This window comes from Oncorhynchus tshawytscha, linkage group LG09 (assembly GCF_018296145.1).
Source record: "Oncorhynchus tshawytscha isolate Ot180627B linkage group LG09, Otsh_v2.0, whole genome shotgun sequence".
Taxonomy (NCBI): Eukaryota; Metazoa; Chordata; class Actinopteri; order Salmoniformes; family Salmonidae; genus Oncorhynchus; species Oncorhynchus tshawytscha.
The window spans coordinates 29678641-29695871 of NC_056437.1; the positions used below are offsets into that span (position 1 = coordinate 29678641).

The 17231-nt window shown below is 42.7% G+C and overlaps 1 protein-coding gene across 10 annotated transcripts; it reads left to right on the forward strand.

The window, feature by feature from the left end:
• The first annotated feature begins 3425 nt into the window (after positions 1 to 3425).
• On the forward strand, positions 3426 to 15614 carry LOC112257750 (rho-related GTP-binding protein RhoG-like). 10 transcript variants are annotated; one of them, XR_006084078.1, is made up of 7 exons: positions 3426 to 4031; positions 4144 to 4229; positions 4416 to 4753; positions 7357 to 7427; positions 9283 to 9398; positions 9673 to 11801; positions 12525 to 12542. XR_006084078.1 is itself a non-coding variant. In XM_024431564.2 (6 exons), the coding sequence occupies exons 3-6, from the start codon at positions 4727 to 4729 to the stop codon at positions 10446 to 10448; spliced, it is 990 nt and encodes a 329-aa protein (XP_024287332.2). In that variant the 5' UTR covers positions 3426 to 4031; positions 4144 to 4301; positions 4416 to 4726; the 3' UTR covers positions 10449 to 11868. The 10 variants fall into 10 exon arrangements, 8 of the variants coding, with proteins under 8 accessions (XP_024287332.2, XP_024287333.2, XP_024287334.2 ...); XR_002954639.2 differs by lacking the exon at positions 12525 to 12542 and having other exon boundaries at positions 9673 to 11515; positions 11680 to 11868; XM_024431564.2 differs by lacking the exon at positions 12525 to 12542 and having other exon boundaries at positions 4144 to 4301; positions 9673 to 11868.
• Positions 15615 to 17231: the final 1617 nt, after the last annotated feature.

The following is a 17231-nucleotide window of genomic DNA, read 5'->3' on the forward strand; positions in this document are numbered from 1 at the left end:
GACACATAGAACAACACAGAGTTACACATGGAATAAACAAAACATAGTCAACAATACAGTAGAACAAAAGAGAACAAAAAGTCTATCTACAGTGAGTGCAAATGAGGTAAGTTAAGGGAGGTAAGGCAATAAATAGGCCATGGTGGCGAAGTAATTAAAATATAGAAATTAAACACTGGAATGGTAGATGCGCAGAAGATGAATGTGCAAGTAGAGATACTGGGGTGCAAAGGAGCAATATAAATAAATAAATAAATACTGTATGGGGATGAGGTAAGTAGATTGCCCATCTGTAAACAGCCCATCTACAGTGGGGCAAAAAAGTATTTAGTCAGCCACCAATTGTGCAAATTCTCCCACTTAAAAAGATGAGAGAGGCCTGTAATTTTCATCATAGGTACACTTCAACTATGACAGACAAAATGAGAAAAAAATCCAGAAAATCACATTGTAGGATTTTTAATGCATTTATTTGTAAATTATGGTGGAAAATAAGTATTTGGTCACCTACAAACAAGCAACATTTCTGGCTCTCACAGACCTGTAACTTCTTATTTAAGAGGCTCCTCTGTCCTCCACTCGTTACCTGTATTAATGGCACCTGTTTGAACTTGTTATCAGAATAAAAGACACCTGTCCATAACCTCAAACAGTCACACTCCAAACTCCACTATGGCCAAGACCAAAGAGCTGTCAAAGGACACCAAAAACAAAATTGTAGACCTGCACCAGGCTGGGAAGACTGAATCTGCAATAGGTAAGCAGCGTAGTTTGAAGAAATCAACTGTGGGAGCAATTATTAGGAAATGGAAGACATACAAGACCACTGATAATCTCCCTCGATCTGGGGCTCCACGCAAGATCTCAACCCATGGGGTCAAAATGATCACAAGAACGGTGGGCAAAAATCCCAGAACCACACGGGGGGACCTAGTGAATGACCTGCAGAGAGCTGGGACCAAAGTAACAAAGCCTACCATCAGTAACACACTACGCCGCCAGGGACTCAAATCCTGCAGTGCCAGACGTGTCTCCCTGCTTAAGCCAGTACATGTCCAGGCCCGTCTGAAGTTTGCTAGAGAGCATTTGGATGATCCAGAAGAAGATTGGGAGAATGTCATATGGTCAGATGAAACCAAAATATAACTTTTTGGTAAAAACTCGTCGTGTTTGGAGGACAAAGAATGCTGAGTTGCAACACCAGAACTTGCACAATTGGGGGCTGACTAAATAATTTTTTGCCCCACTGTATGTACAGGTGCAGTGATCTGTGAGCTGCTCTGACAGCTGGTGCTTAAAGCTAGTGAGGGAGATATGAGTCTCCAGCTTCAGAGATTTTTGAGGTTCGTTCCAGTCATTGGCAGCAGAAAACTGGAAGGGAAGACGACCAAAGGAGGAATTGGCTTTGGGGGTGACGAGTGAGATATACCTGCTGGAGCGTGTGCTACGAGTGGGTGCTGCTATGGTGACCAGTGAGCTGAGATAAGGCGGGGCTTTACCTAGCAGAGACTTGTAGATAACCTATAGCCAATGGGTTTGGCGACGAGTACGAAGCGAGGGCCAACCAACGAGAGCGTACATGTCGCAATGGTGGGTAGTGTACGGGGCTTTGGTGACAAAATGGATGGCACTGTGATAGACTGCATCCAATTTGTTGAGTAGAGTGTTGGAGGCTATTTTATAGATGACATCACTGAAGTCGAGGATCGGTAGGATGGTCAGTTTTATGAGGGTATGTTTGGCAGCATGAGTGAAGGATGCTTTGTTGCAATATAGGAAGCCAATTCTAGATTTAATTTTGGATTGGAGATGCTTAATGTGAGTCTGGAAGGAGAGTTTACAGCCTAACCAGACACCTAGGTATTTGTAGTTGTCCACGTATTCTAAATCAGAGCCGTCCAGAGTAGTGATGCTGGACGGACGAGCTGGTGCGGGCAGTGATCGGTTGAATAGCATGTATTTAGTTTTACTTGCGTTTAAGAGCAGTTGGAGGCCATGGAAGGAGAGTAGTATGGCATTGAAGCTCGTCTGGCAGTCGTCTTAGTTGACACAGTGTCCAAAGTGGGGCCAGAAGGATACAGAATGGTGTCGTCTACGTAGAGGTGTACCAGAGAATCACCAGCAGCAAGAGCAACATCATTGATGTATACAGAGAAGAGAGTTGGCCTGAGGATTGAACCCTGTGGCACCACCATAGAGACTGCCAGAGGCCCGGACAACAGGCCCTCTGATTTGATACACTGAACTCTATCAGAGAAGTAGTTGGTAAACCAGGCGAGGCAATCATTTGAGAAACCAAGGCTGTCGAGTCTGCCAATAAGAATGTGGTGATTGACAGAGTCGAAAGCCTTGGCCAGGTCGATGAATACGGCTCCACAGTAATGTCTCTTATTGATTATGATCAATTTATGATGTCGTTTAGGACCTTGAGCGTGGCTGAGGTGCACCCATGACCAGCTCTGAAACCAGATTGCATAGCGGAGAAGGTACGGTGGGATTCGAAATGGTCGGTAATCTATTTGTTAACTTGGCTTTCGAAGACCTTAGAAAGACAGGGTAGGACAGATATAGGTCTGTAGCAGTTTAGGTATAGAGTGTCACCCCCTTTGAAGAGGGGGATGACTGCGGCAGCTTTCCAATCTTTGGGAATCTCAGACGATACGAAGGAGAGGTTGAACGGGCTAGTAATAGGGGGTTTCAACAATTTCGGCAGATCATTTTAGAAATAGAGGGTCCAGATTGTCTAGCCCGGCTGATTTATTGGGGTCCAGATTTTGCAGCTCTTTCAGAACATCAGCTATCTGGATTTGGGTAAAGGAGAAATGGTGGGGGCTTTGGCGGGTTGCTGTGGAGGGTGCCGGGCAGTTGACCGTGGTAGGGGTGTAACCGATGTGAAATGGCTAGCTAGTTAGCGGTGGTGCGCGCTAATAGCGGTTCAATCGGTGACGTCACTTTCTCTGAGACCTTGAAGTAGTGGTTCGCCTTGCTCTGCAAGTGCGTCGGCTTTTGTGAAGCGATGCTTCGTGGGTGTCAGTTGTTGATGTGTGCAGAGGGTCCCTGGTTCGAGCCCAGGTTGGGGCGAGGAGAGGGACGGAAGCTATACTGTTAAATTGATGCTGTTGACCCGGATCACTGGTTGCTGCGGAAAAGGAGGAGGTCAAAAAGGGGGGTGAGTGTAACCGATGTGAAATGGCTAGCTAGTTAGCGGTGGTGCGCGCTAATAGCGTTTCAATCGGTGATGTCACTTGCTCTGAGACCTTGAAGTAGTGGTTCCCAAGGGCCGCAGCTTTTGTGGAGCGATGGGTAACGATGCTTCATGGATGTCAGTTGTTGATGTGTGCAGAGGTTCCCTGGTTCGAGCCCAGGCTGGGGCGAGGAGAGGGACGGAAGCTATACTGTTACAGGGGCAGCCAGGTGGAAAGCATGGCCAGCCGTAGAGATATGCTTATTGAAATTCTCAATTGTAGTGGATTTATCGGTGGTGACAGTGTTTCCACATAAACAGCCATAGGATGACATCTTTAGGAATTAGAGTGAAATAACAAGGGTAGGAAAGTGAAGAAAGGAAGGACTGTGACATGTAAGAAAGGGAGGATAAAAAAAGAGGCTCAATTTATGAAAAGGGACAGCATTTGGGGAATAATAGAGGTGTTTCAGGATCAAGCAACAATGTTGATTGTTGTTCTGACTGTTATTATCTGTTTCTGTATGTCTGACTTCTGGTGATGCCTCCAAGTAAGCACAGTATGAAACTAGGGATTTTCCTCCAGCAGTTCAAGAGGTGGGAAGCATAATTTAAGGCCACTTTCATCAGGCTTGCAAAATAATGTCACTATCAGACATTTTTAAAATGTAATCCCTGCCATGTAACATGTCCCTGGCCAAACAAATATTAGAGACAGAGGTATGACCCATGTTATAACTGTTGTCTCATGTCTTCACAATGCAGTGAGGGAGATGGTGGAAGATAGGGGGCTGGGCAGCATTATGGGAGTGACATGCTCAGTGAACTGTGCAAAATGCTGCCTGAGGTACAGTGGAGTTATGTCTATCTCTCCATATCATCTGTCTGTATTTAGAGGTCTTTATGTCTACATGGTTTTCTGTCCTACAGAGTACTGAGTCATGTGTCCTGTTCTGTAGGAGAGACGTCTGAGGGCATACCAGGCGGAGCATAACCATCTTGAAGACTCTGACCTCTTCATGCTCCTAGTAGTGGAGGTGCCCAGGTGATTACATTTTTTTTGGTGGCTGGTCTTCACTGTGTATTTCAGCATGCTGCATGGTGTCTGCAGCCACAGGTGAGCAAGAGCCAGAGTGATTGCCATTGTTTTTCTCAGATCCCTGAACTTTCTTAGAAGATTTATTTGACTTGCCTGTTGATTTGATCTTAGTGATATTACTCTCTTTCTTAGAGCTTTTGAGCTTCCAAGAGTTGCACTCCATCCTACGGCTGGTCCCGAGAGCAGGAAACTACATGAATGCCGCAAGTAGCAGTCATCTGGCACCTAGACAGCCAATGGAGACACATATTGAAAACCATTATTCTCTCTTCTTTCCAAATGTATTGAGTGCATGTGTATGAATGAGTGGAAGTGGGAGGGAATGATCTGATCGTGTCACACCTTATGACTTTCATCAACAGGGAGGTTACACAGGTAATGCTGCTGGGTTCCGCGTCGCCTCTCTGCTCAAACTCGCTGACACCAAAGCCAACCAGCCAGACATGAACCTGTTGCATTATGTGGTAATGGTAAAACTCTGCTAAATACTTCACAAATGGATGTTAAAACACTCCTTTCAGGCATATGTGTCACGCCCTGACCTTAGTATTCTTTGTTTTCTTTATTGTTTTGGTTAGGTCAGGGTGCGACATGGGTGATGTATGTGTTTTTGTACTGTCTAGGGGTTTTGTAGGTTTATGGGGTTGTTTGCTCTCTAGGTGTTTATGTATGTGTATGGTTGCCTAGATTGGTTCTCAATTAGAGGCAGCTATTTATCGTTGTCTAATTGGGAACCATATTTAGGCAGCCATCTTCTTTGGGTATTTCGTGGGCTATTATCTTTGTCTAGTTGCCTGTATTTGCACTTTTGTATCATAGCGTCATGTTCGTTTTGTTATTTTGTATAGTTTGTTTAGTGTCTAACTTTATTAAAAGTATCATGTATTCACATTACGCTGCGCCTTGGTCTCCTCACTACGACGATCGTGACAATATGCGACATAAGCAGTCGGTTAGGCCCCCAACCCTCCCCAAACTCAGTCGGGGTCTCAACTTATTATTGAGAGTAAGAAAAGTAAAAAACACCAGGTGCAATTTCAAAATTTGGTTGTGCATCAGCAATTTCTCTCATTATGTCAGTCACTCAATTAGCTGAAAATTAGCCATGTCAAATCTTTGATTGGTAGTTAGTCTAGCCAGCTATCTAAGTAATCATGGCCGCATGCTGACTGGGCACGCAGGGGATGCGCCCAGGAGCCCTGACCTCCAGCGGGCCCCCATTGATTTTGTTAGTCATTCTCACTCCGATGTCATTTTAACATGGCATAAGTCATGAATTGTTTTTTGAGTTGTCGGGAATTTAGCTTCAGAGGCCCACACCAGAGTGCAATGCCGGCCCTAGTTTGGCGTAATTCCTGTCCTATAGCGTAATTTCTTGTTTAGGTTCCACGTCCAAAGAATGATGCAGGCTGCTAATACATATTCACGAATTGGGGGTTGGAATGTTGTGGATTTCCACGTGGAGTGGAGAAATAACAAGAAATAGGGCACTGACAGCTGTCAGTGTAGCTAGCTAGCATGCTAACCTTATCTATCTAGCTAATGTTATGTTGTTGCTACACTGTATTCAAAAGATTAGCCAGCTGGCTAGGCTGTGGCTGGTTCTGGAGATGGATTTGTCATAAGTATTTAGGGAAATCTTCACCACAGATGGATATGGAAAATATTTTATTTTGCCATCTATTGTTATCTCCAAAGTTTTGGCATTTTCTATATATTGCGGCCTCACATCAAAATAATAAAATTAAGCTCCGGTAATATGGATAGCTTATCTATTGAACGGTTTGGACTAGATTCTACATTGTAATGGACACAGTGCAACCTTTGGTAGGCTTCTGGCAGGCTGCGCTACAGCAATGCCACGTCAGCCTGTGCTCATGCCATGGTTCTCACAGCTAGGGGAAGTGATGGCGTCAATGACTTTGCTCTTGATGTACGCCGCAAATTATACTATATGTAACAACACCCTCAGCGCATTGGACACGAAACACCAACACAAATGTAACAACCGCACAAAATAGATAAACACATTTTCTATTGCAGGTGCCATCATTATAGGATAGACACTTGTGATTTCTAGCTGCACCGATCAAAGCAGTGGAGTGTGTTCAAAACCATCTTGGGGAGCTGGGTTCCAAAATGCAATGATATCACTCACAATTTTACCATTTATAAATTGGTCATATATATTATTTAATACAGACTAGCTCAAAAATAAGTGAAACTTGACAAATTATCCAATGGATTATGATAATTTGCTAGGGGGGGAACAACAACAAAAAAGCATAATTTTGCACCCCCTGTTTTAATTTGTTCCATGACTCAGGTGACCAAGTGTACGTTACGACAAAAAGCTGTTTGGCTCAGCTGAAGATTATTATATAGCTCGGTCGAGATTCGCGAAGGGGAAAAACTTTGCAGGTGTTTCTGATTAATAAACAATGCCATGCTGGTGGGTGGTAACATTCAAATTAAACTGTCCTGAAAAGAAACGTAGACTGAAAAGTATTAGCAGGTCATAGCATAGGTGAAACACACAACATTGGCACGGATAATATCCAAAGTTACCACTTCAATTTCCCACTTCCATCCCAAATATATCATACTTTGACTAAAACAATGACTTATTTTAAATAATTTTGCAACATCATGGGCAAACTATGGACATTGTCTTTCAGCTGAAGAAAAAAAGTGAATTCTCTCTTGTAGGCATTTAAAACTGCAAAGAAATGTCTCCACCCCATGGCAAAATGTGTAGAATTGCAGGAAATAAGCTGTAAAACTGCAAATGTTTTCTCTCTGCTCCATCACAAAATGAGTAGAATTGCATTCAAATTGTTGTAAAATCTGCCCCATGGCAAAATATGTAGAATTTCAGGAAATTTACTTTAAAAAGTAAATGTTTATCTCCGCTGACAAGAGAGGGGCCACTTAAATAATTTACCGCGAGATGGGGGGGCCCCCCAACAAAATCTCGCTTAGGGCCCCCGAAAGGTTAGAGCCAGCCTCGACTCTTACAGCCATCCTGCTTGGGTCTCTCAGAAAGGAAATAATAATGTCTGTCCCCTCTAAGGAAGCCATTAGGAAAGACATAACACTGCTGTCCTTTGCCCTCAAGCTGAGCCATGTGGGTCCAGCCTCCAGGTCAGTGACCTACTTAGGATGTTATGAGTGCTTCATGACCAGTTGCTGACATAGTTCTCACATGCTTAAAACAGAAAATAATTAGCATTATACAGTTGTGGTCAAAAATATTGGCACCCTTGCAGTTTTCAAGTAACTCACAATTTTCCCCAAATATAAGTTGAAATTGACCAAAGTATTTGGTCTCCACTATTCTTTATTTCACTGTTAATATTACAGAACCTTTGTTTTTGATTCAGAACTTAATATATCCATTTAATTGAGAAAATAAACAGAAATTGCATTGACAAAATGATTGACACCCTAGACTAAATTTGGTAGCACAGCCTTTAGTCAAAATAACTGCAATCAAGCCCTTCCTACAGCCATCGATGAGCTTCCTTTACTGTACTGGAAGTTTGGCCCACTCCTCTTGTCCAAACTGCTCCAGTTCTCCCAGATTTTAAGGGTGCCTTCTCCCAATTGCTGTTTTCAGAAGTTTTCAATGTGATTTAGTGCTGGCCACTTCAGAACAGTCCAGAATTTTGTCTTGAAACATTCCTGAGTCCTTTTTGAAGTGTGTTTGGGGTCATTATCCTGCTGGAAGACCCATGACCTTTGACGGAGACCCAGCGTTCTGACACTGGGTCCGACATTGCGCTCCAAAATGCCTTTGTATTCTCCTGGTTTCATGATGCCATACACACGTTCAAGGCACCCAGTACCAGAGGCAGCAAAGCAACCCTAAAAAACATCCCCAAACTTCCATGTTAGACTGTAGGGAAGGTGTTCTTTTCATTGAAAGCTTCATTTTGTTTTCTGTAAACATGGAGATGGTGTGCTTTACCAAAAATCTCTAATTTGGTCTCACCTGTCCACATGACATTCTCCCAGAAGGATTTTGGCATGTTCAGATGTGTTTTTTTTGCAGTCGGGCTTTCTTAAGTCTCTCTCTCAGCAGTGGGGTCCTCCTGGGTGTCCTACCATATAACCCCCATTCATTGAGTTGGTGATGGATGGTGTGAGTTAATTGTCGTAACTTGTGTCTGAAGGTCTGTGTGGCAGTTGATCGAGGTGCTTTCTCCACCATTCAAACAATCCTTTGCTGCAATCTTCCATCAAGTTTTCTATTGCTGCCACGTCCAAGGAGGTTGGCTACAGTGCCATGGGCCTTAAACTTCTTGATAACATTACGTACAGTGGAAACAGGAACAACTCTATAGATGGACTTGTAGCCTTGAGATTGTCCATGCTTGGCTACAATCTTGTGTCTGACCTCATAATTATTTTCTCCATGCTCATTGCAGCATACATTGTGCCGCAAAACAGTAGAATGAGTCCTTTCCTCTGTTAAAGCTGGTTGAATTAGTTATTTATAAATTGTAGGCACCTGCAACTCACCATATGTGAGTTCAATTCCAAAGTAAAAGAGCATCACCTGCTTGAAATCTAATTATTTCAAACTACTTCTAGAAGGTGCCAATAACATTGTCCGTGCCGTTTTAGAATTTCTTTGTGTAATATGCTAACATTTGGTATGTTATTACGATTTGTTTTGTTTTGTTCAAATGCAAACCAAAGCCATACGTGGATACCAAATTGTTTATTTTTTTTCAACAGTTTTCTAGAAGAAAATGTGCATTATTTGAAAAAAGTGCAAGGGTGCCAATGTTTTTGGCCACGACTAACAGTTTTCGCATGTTTGATGGGTTTACCCAGCTCAAAAACAGATGTAAAGTAATCAGTTATGTGGGTGGGTTGGTTTATTGAGCCATTCCTTCATCCATTAATTCACTCATTCAGTCCATTGTTAATAACAATGTTAGGTCCCTTTACAGACTAATCTCACCTCTTGCGGTTCTCTCTCACCCATCAGACTGTCTGTGGATGTGGTGCATGGGCATCTGTCTCAGCTGCACAGCAGACTAACTGCACTAGAGATGAGAATTCAGACAATCTGCTCTCCAACAGAAAATCAAATCCTTTCTGTAGGTAAGTGCTTCCTGAAAAATAATTCACGTTCAAGCTGGAGGAGGCCTGCAGCATCTTTTACTCCTTCAACATTCGCTTTCAGACATCTTTAGAAGTCAGCAACTAAGCAGCATCTGTTTGAGTTCAACCATATTTTCACTTCTCCCATTGATATGAATGAATATTATTTTGCTACAATAATGCATGTGTGCTGGTTGGCAAGACCTCCATCGATGTACTTTTATTTGCCCTAAATGATTATTCTAATTTGATTACACTTCTGATTGTGTTTCAGTAGAATGCAAAGAGGGAGCTTCAGGAACAGAAGCGAGCAGAGGGGGGAGGATGGAAAGGGACTGGGACAGGACAGGGAGATGTTGCTCCATAGCCACCTGTTCATCACTGGAGATGGGACCACCACCCCAGACAAAGCCTCAGCAGACTGTGGCTGCTCCCCCCTCTGACCCCATCAACAGTATGCCTGCCCAGGAGACCACACCTCCGGTGGACAGCCCACAGTCATCTCTGGAGAGTGCCCACTGCTACTCACAGTTGAGGGACAAGCAGGAGCAGGACAGCGGCAGGTACCCCAGGTCCACAGAGCGGCAGCACCCCAGGTCCACAGAGCGGCAGCACCCCAGGTCCACAGAGCGGCAGCACCCCAGGTCCACAGAGCGGCAGCACCCCAGGTCCACAGAGCTGCAGCACCCCAGGTCCACAGAGCAGCAGCACCCCAGGTCCACAGAGCGGCAGCACCCCAGGTCCAGGGGGATAACATGCAAACAAAAAGTTATGTACACCAGCTTCTGGGCTGCAGAGAAAAACTCTGCCCAGGAGCAGGGCGTCCACACCCTGCTAGCCCCACTTCCACCCTTTCTTCTACTGCCTCTGCCATCCCCACTTCCACAGCCTCTGCCATCCCCAAAATGCAGGGCAGGTCAGAGGCAGCCTCCACATGGTCCTCACTTCTCCCTCTCAGAGACTCAATGCGTTCCCCAATTCTATCCACCTCCAGAGATTATACTGAGGTCAGACAGGAAGCGATTGTTGGGGAGAAAATTATTTATCTGAATGAGCAGACAAAAAAATAATCCACTTTGTCGACTACTAGAAAAAGACAAACCGAAGGAGAAGATAAAGGAGCAGGAAAGAGAGATGGCTGGAGAGGGAGAGATCATGGGAGGGAATGAGAGGGAAATAGAGAAGGTAAAGCATAAGGAAGAGAGGGGAAAAGGTAGGTCAATGAGAAAGAGAAGGAAATGGAGAGGAAGATGGCAAATTATAATGAGAGGGAAAAGTCAGAGGAGAAGAAGCAGATAAAAACGAAGCTAAAGTGGTGGGAGATGGAAGTCAAAGTGTAGCCAGTGATGGAGTCAGCTCTGTGTGTGTCCAAGCGGCTGCCCCTGCACCCTGACTGTCATACCTCTATACCCTGCCGTGACCTCCAGTGCCAAGGTCATACACTGTGCTGTCATTGCTGCTACGGCTGTGAATAAGGACAGGAGCAGCCGGTCCACAGTAACAAAAACCCCAGTTAAAAAGTTGCCTGGCCACAGGTCGAAGCTCCCAACTCCACTATCCATGTGGAAGTGAGGCCGCCCACACCCACTCGGTCTATGACCCAGACATACACAAAAACCCTCAGATCTAATATGAACAGATTCCAATTGGGATTCAAGAAAATTACAAGTATTAGTAATATCACACTTCCTTGGCTTTAGCTGAGTAGGCTACCCTGAATTATGTTGAACTGAGAACTGTGGTGAAAGTTTGAAAGTAGAATATTCTATTACTATGCTAGACATATTATTCAAGGTAATGAAATAATTGGAAATGTTTGCTCATCACTCTGTATGCTGTTTTTTTATTCAGCTAATTTAATAGATGCATCTATTTTTTATAATGATTTACTACTGAAAGTGTGATTAATATTATGAGGTAGGTAATAAAAGAACACCCAATGGGTCTGGTGAATTTACCTGTAATAATAAAATGTTGCAAAATAAAGGAAAAATTATGTATGGATGAGGTGGTATATTCAACAAGATGCTTGAATATGGCGTGAATGGATGAGGTGGGGATGAACAGAGAAGGATCTGGTCAGGAATAAAACCCACTTTGATGGGGTTTGTGTGCTTGTAGGTGACTTGATTAATTGAAAATGCATTGAAAGTTTCTATATTTCGTACCTTGTATTCATGATAGTTCCAACTCTACACAAAACAATACAACCACGAAAATGTAATTTGGTCTGTTATCTGTGTGGCTTTTGTTAAATAACTGACTCCTCCACTGTACACAGACTGTAGTGTAGAAGCTAGCTACTACAACAACCAGAACACAATACAATTTGGGCAAGAATCCCCGGATGAAATACTTGCTACAACAACGAAAGGAGGAGGGCGCGAGACAAGAAGTGGTGGGGTAATTTATCAAATAACCTGACTTTCAGCTCAGTTAATGGAACATTTCAACTTCCCTACTAAATTCATCGTGAGTTGTGTTCTTAATTTAGCCTGGTTACAGATGATTTCCAACAAGTTATTCTTATTCTCGGACAATTTTACAACCTAGCGTTTAGTTTAGCGTGTAGCTGTGGCTAACGCTAGCTAAAGTTCATAGCTAGCTAACGTTATCTAGCTACGGAAACAAGCGCGTGCTAGGTGGCTAGTTAGATAACTTTGAGCCAACTAGCTTGCTATCTGGTTTTCCTGCCGGATAGCTAGCTAAAACAGTCGGCTGTCCTTCCTGTACATAACCATTTTAATTTCATTCAATTATACTACTGTGTTTGTCTACTTAACTCGCAAAGTAAATAGTATAACTTTCTTCTAGCTAACGATAAATAAAGTGAACTAGCTATCTTGTTTGCTAACGAAGTAGCTAGCTGAGCAAGTAACTTTATCTAGGTAACGTTAATATTTGGCTATCATTTGTTGTATGCATTTAGCTATATTCTTGCGAATGTTCTAGTTATGTGTTTTTATCTTACTGTGTGTTGGTAAACCATCTCTGCCTCTTTACATTGAGGACCACATTGAAAATAAGTGTTGAAAAACACTTTGTTTTATCCTCTGAGTTCACTGTCAGAACTTATGGTCATATTTCTTCCCTTTCTTGACTCACTCTCATTGCCCCTTGTTTCAGGCACCCTAGTCGCCAGTGTGGCTGAGGGAAGCATGCAGACCATAAAGTGTGTGGTGGTGGGTGATGGCGCTGTGGGTAAGACTTGCCTGCTCATCTCCTACACCACCAACGCCTTCCCAGAGGAGTACATTCCCACCGTGTTCGACAACTACAGCGCCCAGATAAGTGTGGACGGCCGCGCCATCAGCCTCAACCTGTGGGACACGGCAGGCCAGGAGGAATACGACCGCCTGCGCACCCTCTCCTACCCCCAGACCAACGTCTTCATCATCTGCTTCTCCATCGGCAGCCCCTCCTCTCATGCCAACGTACGGCACAAGTGGCACCCAGAGGTATCCCACCACTGCCCCGGAGTTCCAGTGCTGCTGGTGGGCACCAAGCAGGATCTGCGTGGAGATACGGAGGCGGTAAAGAAGTTGAAGGAGCACGGCCTGACCCCCACCACCCAACAGCAGGGCAATGCCTTAGCCAAGCAGATTGGTGCTGTCAAATACCTGGAGTGCTCAGCTCTGATGCAGGAAGGCGTGAGGGAGGTGTTTGCAGAGGCTGTGCGAGCTGTGCTCTACCCCGTTACCAAGAAGAATGACAAGAAGTGTGTTCTGTTATAACTTTGCGCCTAGACTGCAGGGGGACTGGGGGAAGAGACTCAAATGATTGGCTAGGCCATTTTGGCTCCCAATAGGCCTTCCACGTTCTAACCCTCGCCAATGTTAGCTTTGCCTGGCTTCTATATTAATTGATTGTCAAGAGGTCCTCTCAACTAAGATATGGTTTTAATTGATGCCATCAACCTTCCTATGGATTTTTTTTGTACCTCTGAAATCAAGAACCAAAATGAAGATGCCAAGGGATTTCGATGGTCTTCTCAGCTGCCTTAAGTGTCATGTTACAGCTACATGTTTAAGAAGATTACATCTGCTTTGCATTTCTCCTTCATCAGGCCAGTCTTGTGTGTTGAATGTTTTCTGTTAACTTTGCCCTTGTTTTCATCTGTGAATCACAGGAATTTTATGTCAATCAATATCTACCGTGTTAAACATTTTGTTCATCCCCTGTGCCATTATAGTTATTGTCTTATTGCATTAGAGCTGTCAATAAGATATACAGTTTGCATCTAACGTGGCTCATAACCTGGGGTCGCAGGACATCAGCTGAACTAGCCTTACTGGAATGAGAGAAGCAAGGGTGGGTGTATGTATGACACTGTTACCCCAAACACAGGCACACTGATTAGATCAGTCTCTCCTATTGCTCTTTCAGTTACTCACACTCCTCTCTCTCTTACTCTGTAAAGCCATGAGCTTGCCATTGCACACAATGCTTTCTTGTTAAAACAAAGTCCTGATTGTCTCAGATTGAATACAGATTTGGATGTCTGTGTCTGCTAGGTAAACAGATCCCAAAGATGAATCTTCCATTTGTATTGCTGTTGTTGGAAGAAGTTGGGAAGCAATATTTTTATGAGTGATTATTGAGACCCCTCCCCCCAAAAGTCAAACTTCTGTCTGCTTACCTGCTTATGTGTAATAAACTCTCTTTTTTTTTGTCTGAAGTCAAACAGAAACCACAAGGAAAATGCATTCCATGTTATATTGTCACAGAAATCTATGTGCTGATTAATGCTACACATTAGGATGTCATAAAAATCCTCTACTGTTTAGCGTTACCTCCCTCATGTAGGTACGTATGTGTTTTGAAGGTACCAGATGTCAGCAGTGATGCTACTCATTTGAGGCTAACTGTGTTAACTTATCTAGGTGTAATGGAAAGTATGTATGACTAATAGCTGCAACCCTAACAGTTACTAATGTTGCATGGGCTGTATGAACATGCTTGTGGGGTAGTGTTGTGGAAAGGTATATGCCTCTGCTGCAGGGCAGATGCCTACCTGAGGAGAGTGCCTACATATTTTATCCAAACCACTCTAGCAGGATTCTTTCAGTGCCTGGTGGTTATTGGAATGACTAGTTCTGTCGTTTGCCTCGTGCCTTTGGTGACATCATATGGGGTCTGTGCACCTTATGTCCTTAAGGGCTACAGGGTCAGCTGGTTGAATTTAATATAAAATATTGCATTTGATGGACACCTGTTTTATAAGTCATAGTTAATCTGCTGACTGGATGACACATGTGGTGGAAACCTACAGAGTCTAGCACTTGAGAACTAAAGTTGCACTTCCTCTGTGTGGAAGTCTTTGTCTTCTCAAACAGATGGATTGCCCCCCCTCCACCACTACCCGATAATAAATGGGTTCTGGTGGAATGTCATAGGTTTCTTAACAGGTAATCTGCCATGACATGTATAACAGGTGATAAAGGTTAAATTAAGAAGTGCAATTTTGTTAACTTTTTAAAATGTTATACACCATACATATTCCCTTGTATCTTTGCAGCTCAATGCCATTCTGTACTGCAGACTAAAGATGCTTGGTTTGGTATTTATGATCCAAAAGAGACATTTGGCATTGGATATTTTATAATCCATTTAATTCCAGATGCAAGTGGTCTTTACCTATTATATGTAAACACTCGACTTGATTATATATTTTGATTTAATCCTTTTTTACAATGAGAAGTCTGTGTGTACTTTAAAATACATAATATTTTAGATAAATGATTATGTAGTAACACATGCATTACCTTTTCAAATTACTTGATAACAATTTCTTAAAATTAGATTTTTACGCTTATATAATTACGGCACTGTAAAAGAATGGGCAACTAATTTCTTCAATCTATTGTGTCGTCAGAGCAGGCATCAAGGAAACATCACCAAAGTAAACATTTTTTGGGGAGTTTCTCTGCTATACTTATAAATTAATGAAAGGCTGGGTCCTGTGTGGTACAGTGACCCAAACCATATATTTGGTATTCCCCAGACTTGCCCTGCTGCACACAGCCTTAAATTGCTGAAAACTCAAGTTCGGCCTTTTTTAATCTCCTTTAGCTGAAAGAGATGACTTGGCCTTGAAGGAGTGTATGGTGGTATGCGGTTTTTGATTTGTGTGTTAAAAAGTCATTTTAACTGCAACCCACTTGAATAACAATTCTGTTGAAAATATCAGTCATGCCAAATAAATTCAAAAGTTTACATTTGTGTTTCTCAACTTTGTACATGTCTTCCGTTGTATATTTGAGGCATTATTGAATGATGAAGACCTCAGCACAAAAACTGATTAAATATTAGACTGTATGCTTGTATAAACACGAGGAATATTCAACACCTCCATTGACAGAGCCAGCGAGGGGAAGTCACCCCCCCCCCCCAAAAAAAACCAACACTTTCAATATACTCTTGAGACAAGCGCCTAGATTTGGTTTTACAGTTTGCTCACATACCACAACAAAGGACAGAGAGCAGCTGCAGCATTCACATTGAACACTCTTACATCATACTTTGCTGTGACACCACTGTACACAAACATTTCATTGTCACTGTGCTTGGTGTAGCTCCTGTGTAGTTCAGTTGGTAGTGCATGGTGCTTGCGAAGCCTCGGTTGTGGGTTTGATTCCCATGAGGGACCAGTATGAAAATATATGCACTCACTACTGTAAGTCGCTCTACTGATAAGAGCGTCTGCTAAAATGTAAATGCATGGCCTGTGCTGAAGCATGGATGACTGGGGCTCTTGACCTGGTGGTGGGCACATAGATGTGTAGTGGGAACCATATCATTAATTATATTTCAATGGGTGGGAACATAGAGATCCTATTAAATGACTATATTCTAATTTCCAGTGTTGGTGGAGCTACTATGAAAATGTAGTTTACCAAGCTACCAATTACTTCACTCTGAAAGAAGTTAATCTACCCTTAAGGAAAATATGGTTTAATTAACTAAATGTACTTTGAAAAAGGAGTTCACTACATTCAAACTACTTCTTCAAAAATTATCAGATTTAAATCTGAAATGTCATAGATGACAAATTGCAAGAAAAGATCACTTTGGTGTAATATGTTAACAGAATTAGTCATTTAGCTTATTAAACACAAAATCAATGTTTCAAGTGAGAATTAGGCAGGTCTGATGCCAAAAAATAAAGGTAATTATTGCCTACTTCACCTTTATTTTATTTTTGCAAAACGAGTAGTGTGTAGTTCTACTAGTTAGCTATACCACTGCATGGCAAAAAAAAAAGTAATTAACCTACTGAAAACACTTACCAAGATTTGAATTTAGTTCAACTATAACCAAGCTACTGCAAAATGTAGTTAAATGACTATTTGAACTATGTTAATCTAGTTCACTACTCCCCAACACTGCTAACACCTAATTAATTGGATGAACATGATAAATGTAGCAAGACACATGTCATAAAGGCAGAGACAACCCAAGCCATGGATGTTCACCGAAATTCTCAGACCAGTGAGCTTGGTTACTTAAGGCCTATGGGCTAGGAGTCAGGTCAGGTAACATCAGGTAACACCAACTTGTTACATCACGTATTAAACAACACTAGTCTTGTTGTTGAGGTAACATCACGTGGCCAGTGTGCTACTGTGCCAGTGTGCTACTGCACTTTCACACAGTCTGTGGTTGCATTGAATGGCCTTGTGCAAAAATAATAAAAAATAGCTCATGAAATACACTATCCTGTAGGTGGCGACAAAGTACGCGTTAACGGTAAAAAAATAAAAAAATAATAATAAAGCGGGAGGGCCATCCGTCACGGGCCATCCGTCACTTGCCATCCTTCATGGAGCGGAA

Coding starts and splice junctions, on each gene's coding strand:
- LOC112257750 (XM_024431564.2), top strand. CDS start 4,727: ATGAACCTGTTGCATTATGTGGTAATG. Junction 4,754..7,356: donor TGTTGCATTATGTGGTAATG/GTAAAACTCTGC, acceptor GTCCCCTCTAAG/GAAGCCATTAGGAAAGACAT. Junction 7,428..9,282: donor CATGTGGGTCCAGCCTCCAG/GTCAGTGACCTA, acceptor CTCACCCATCAG/ACTGTCTGTGGATGTGGTGC.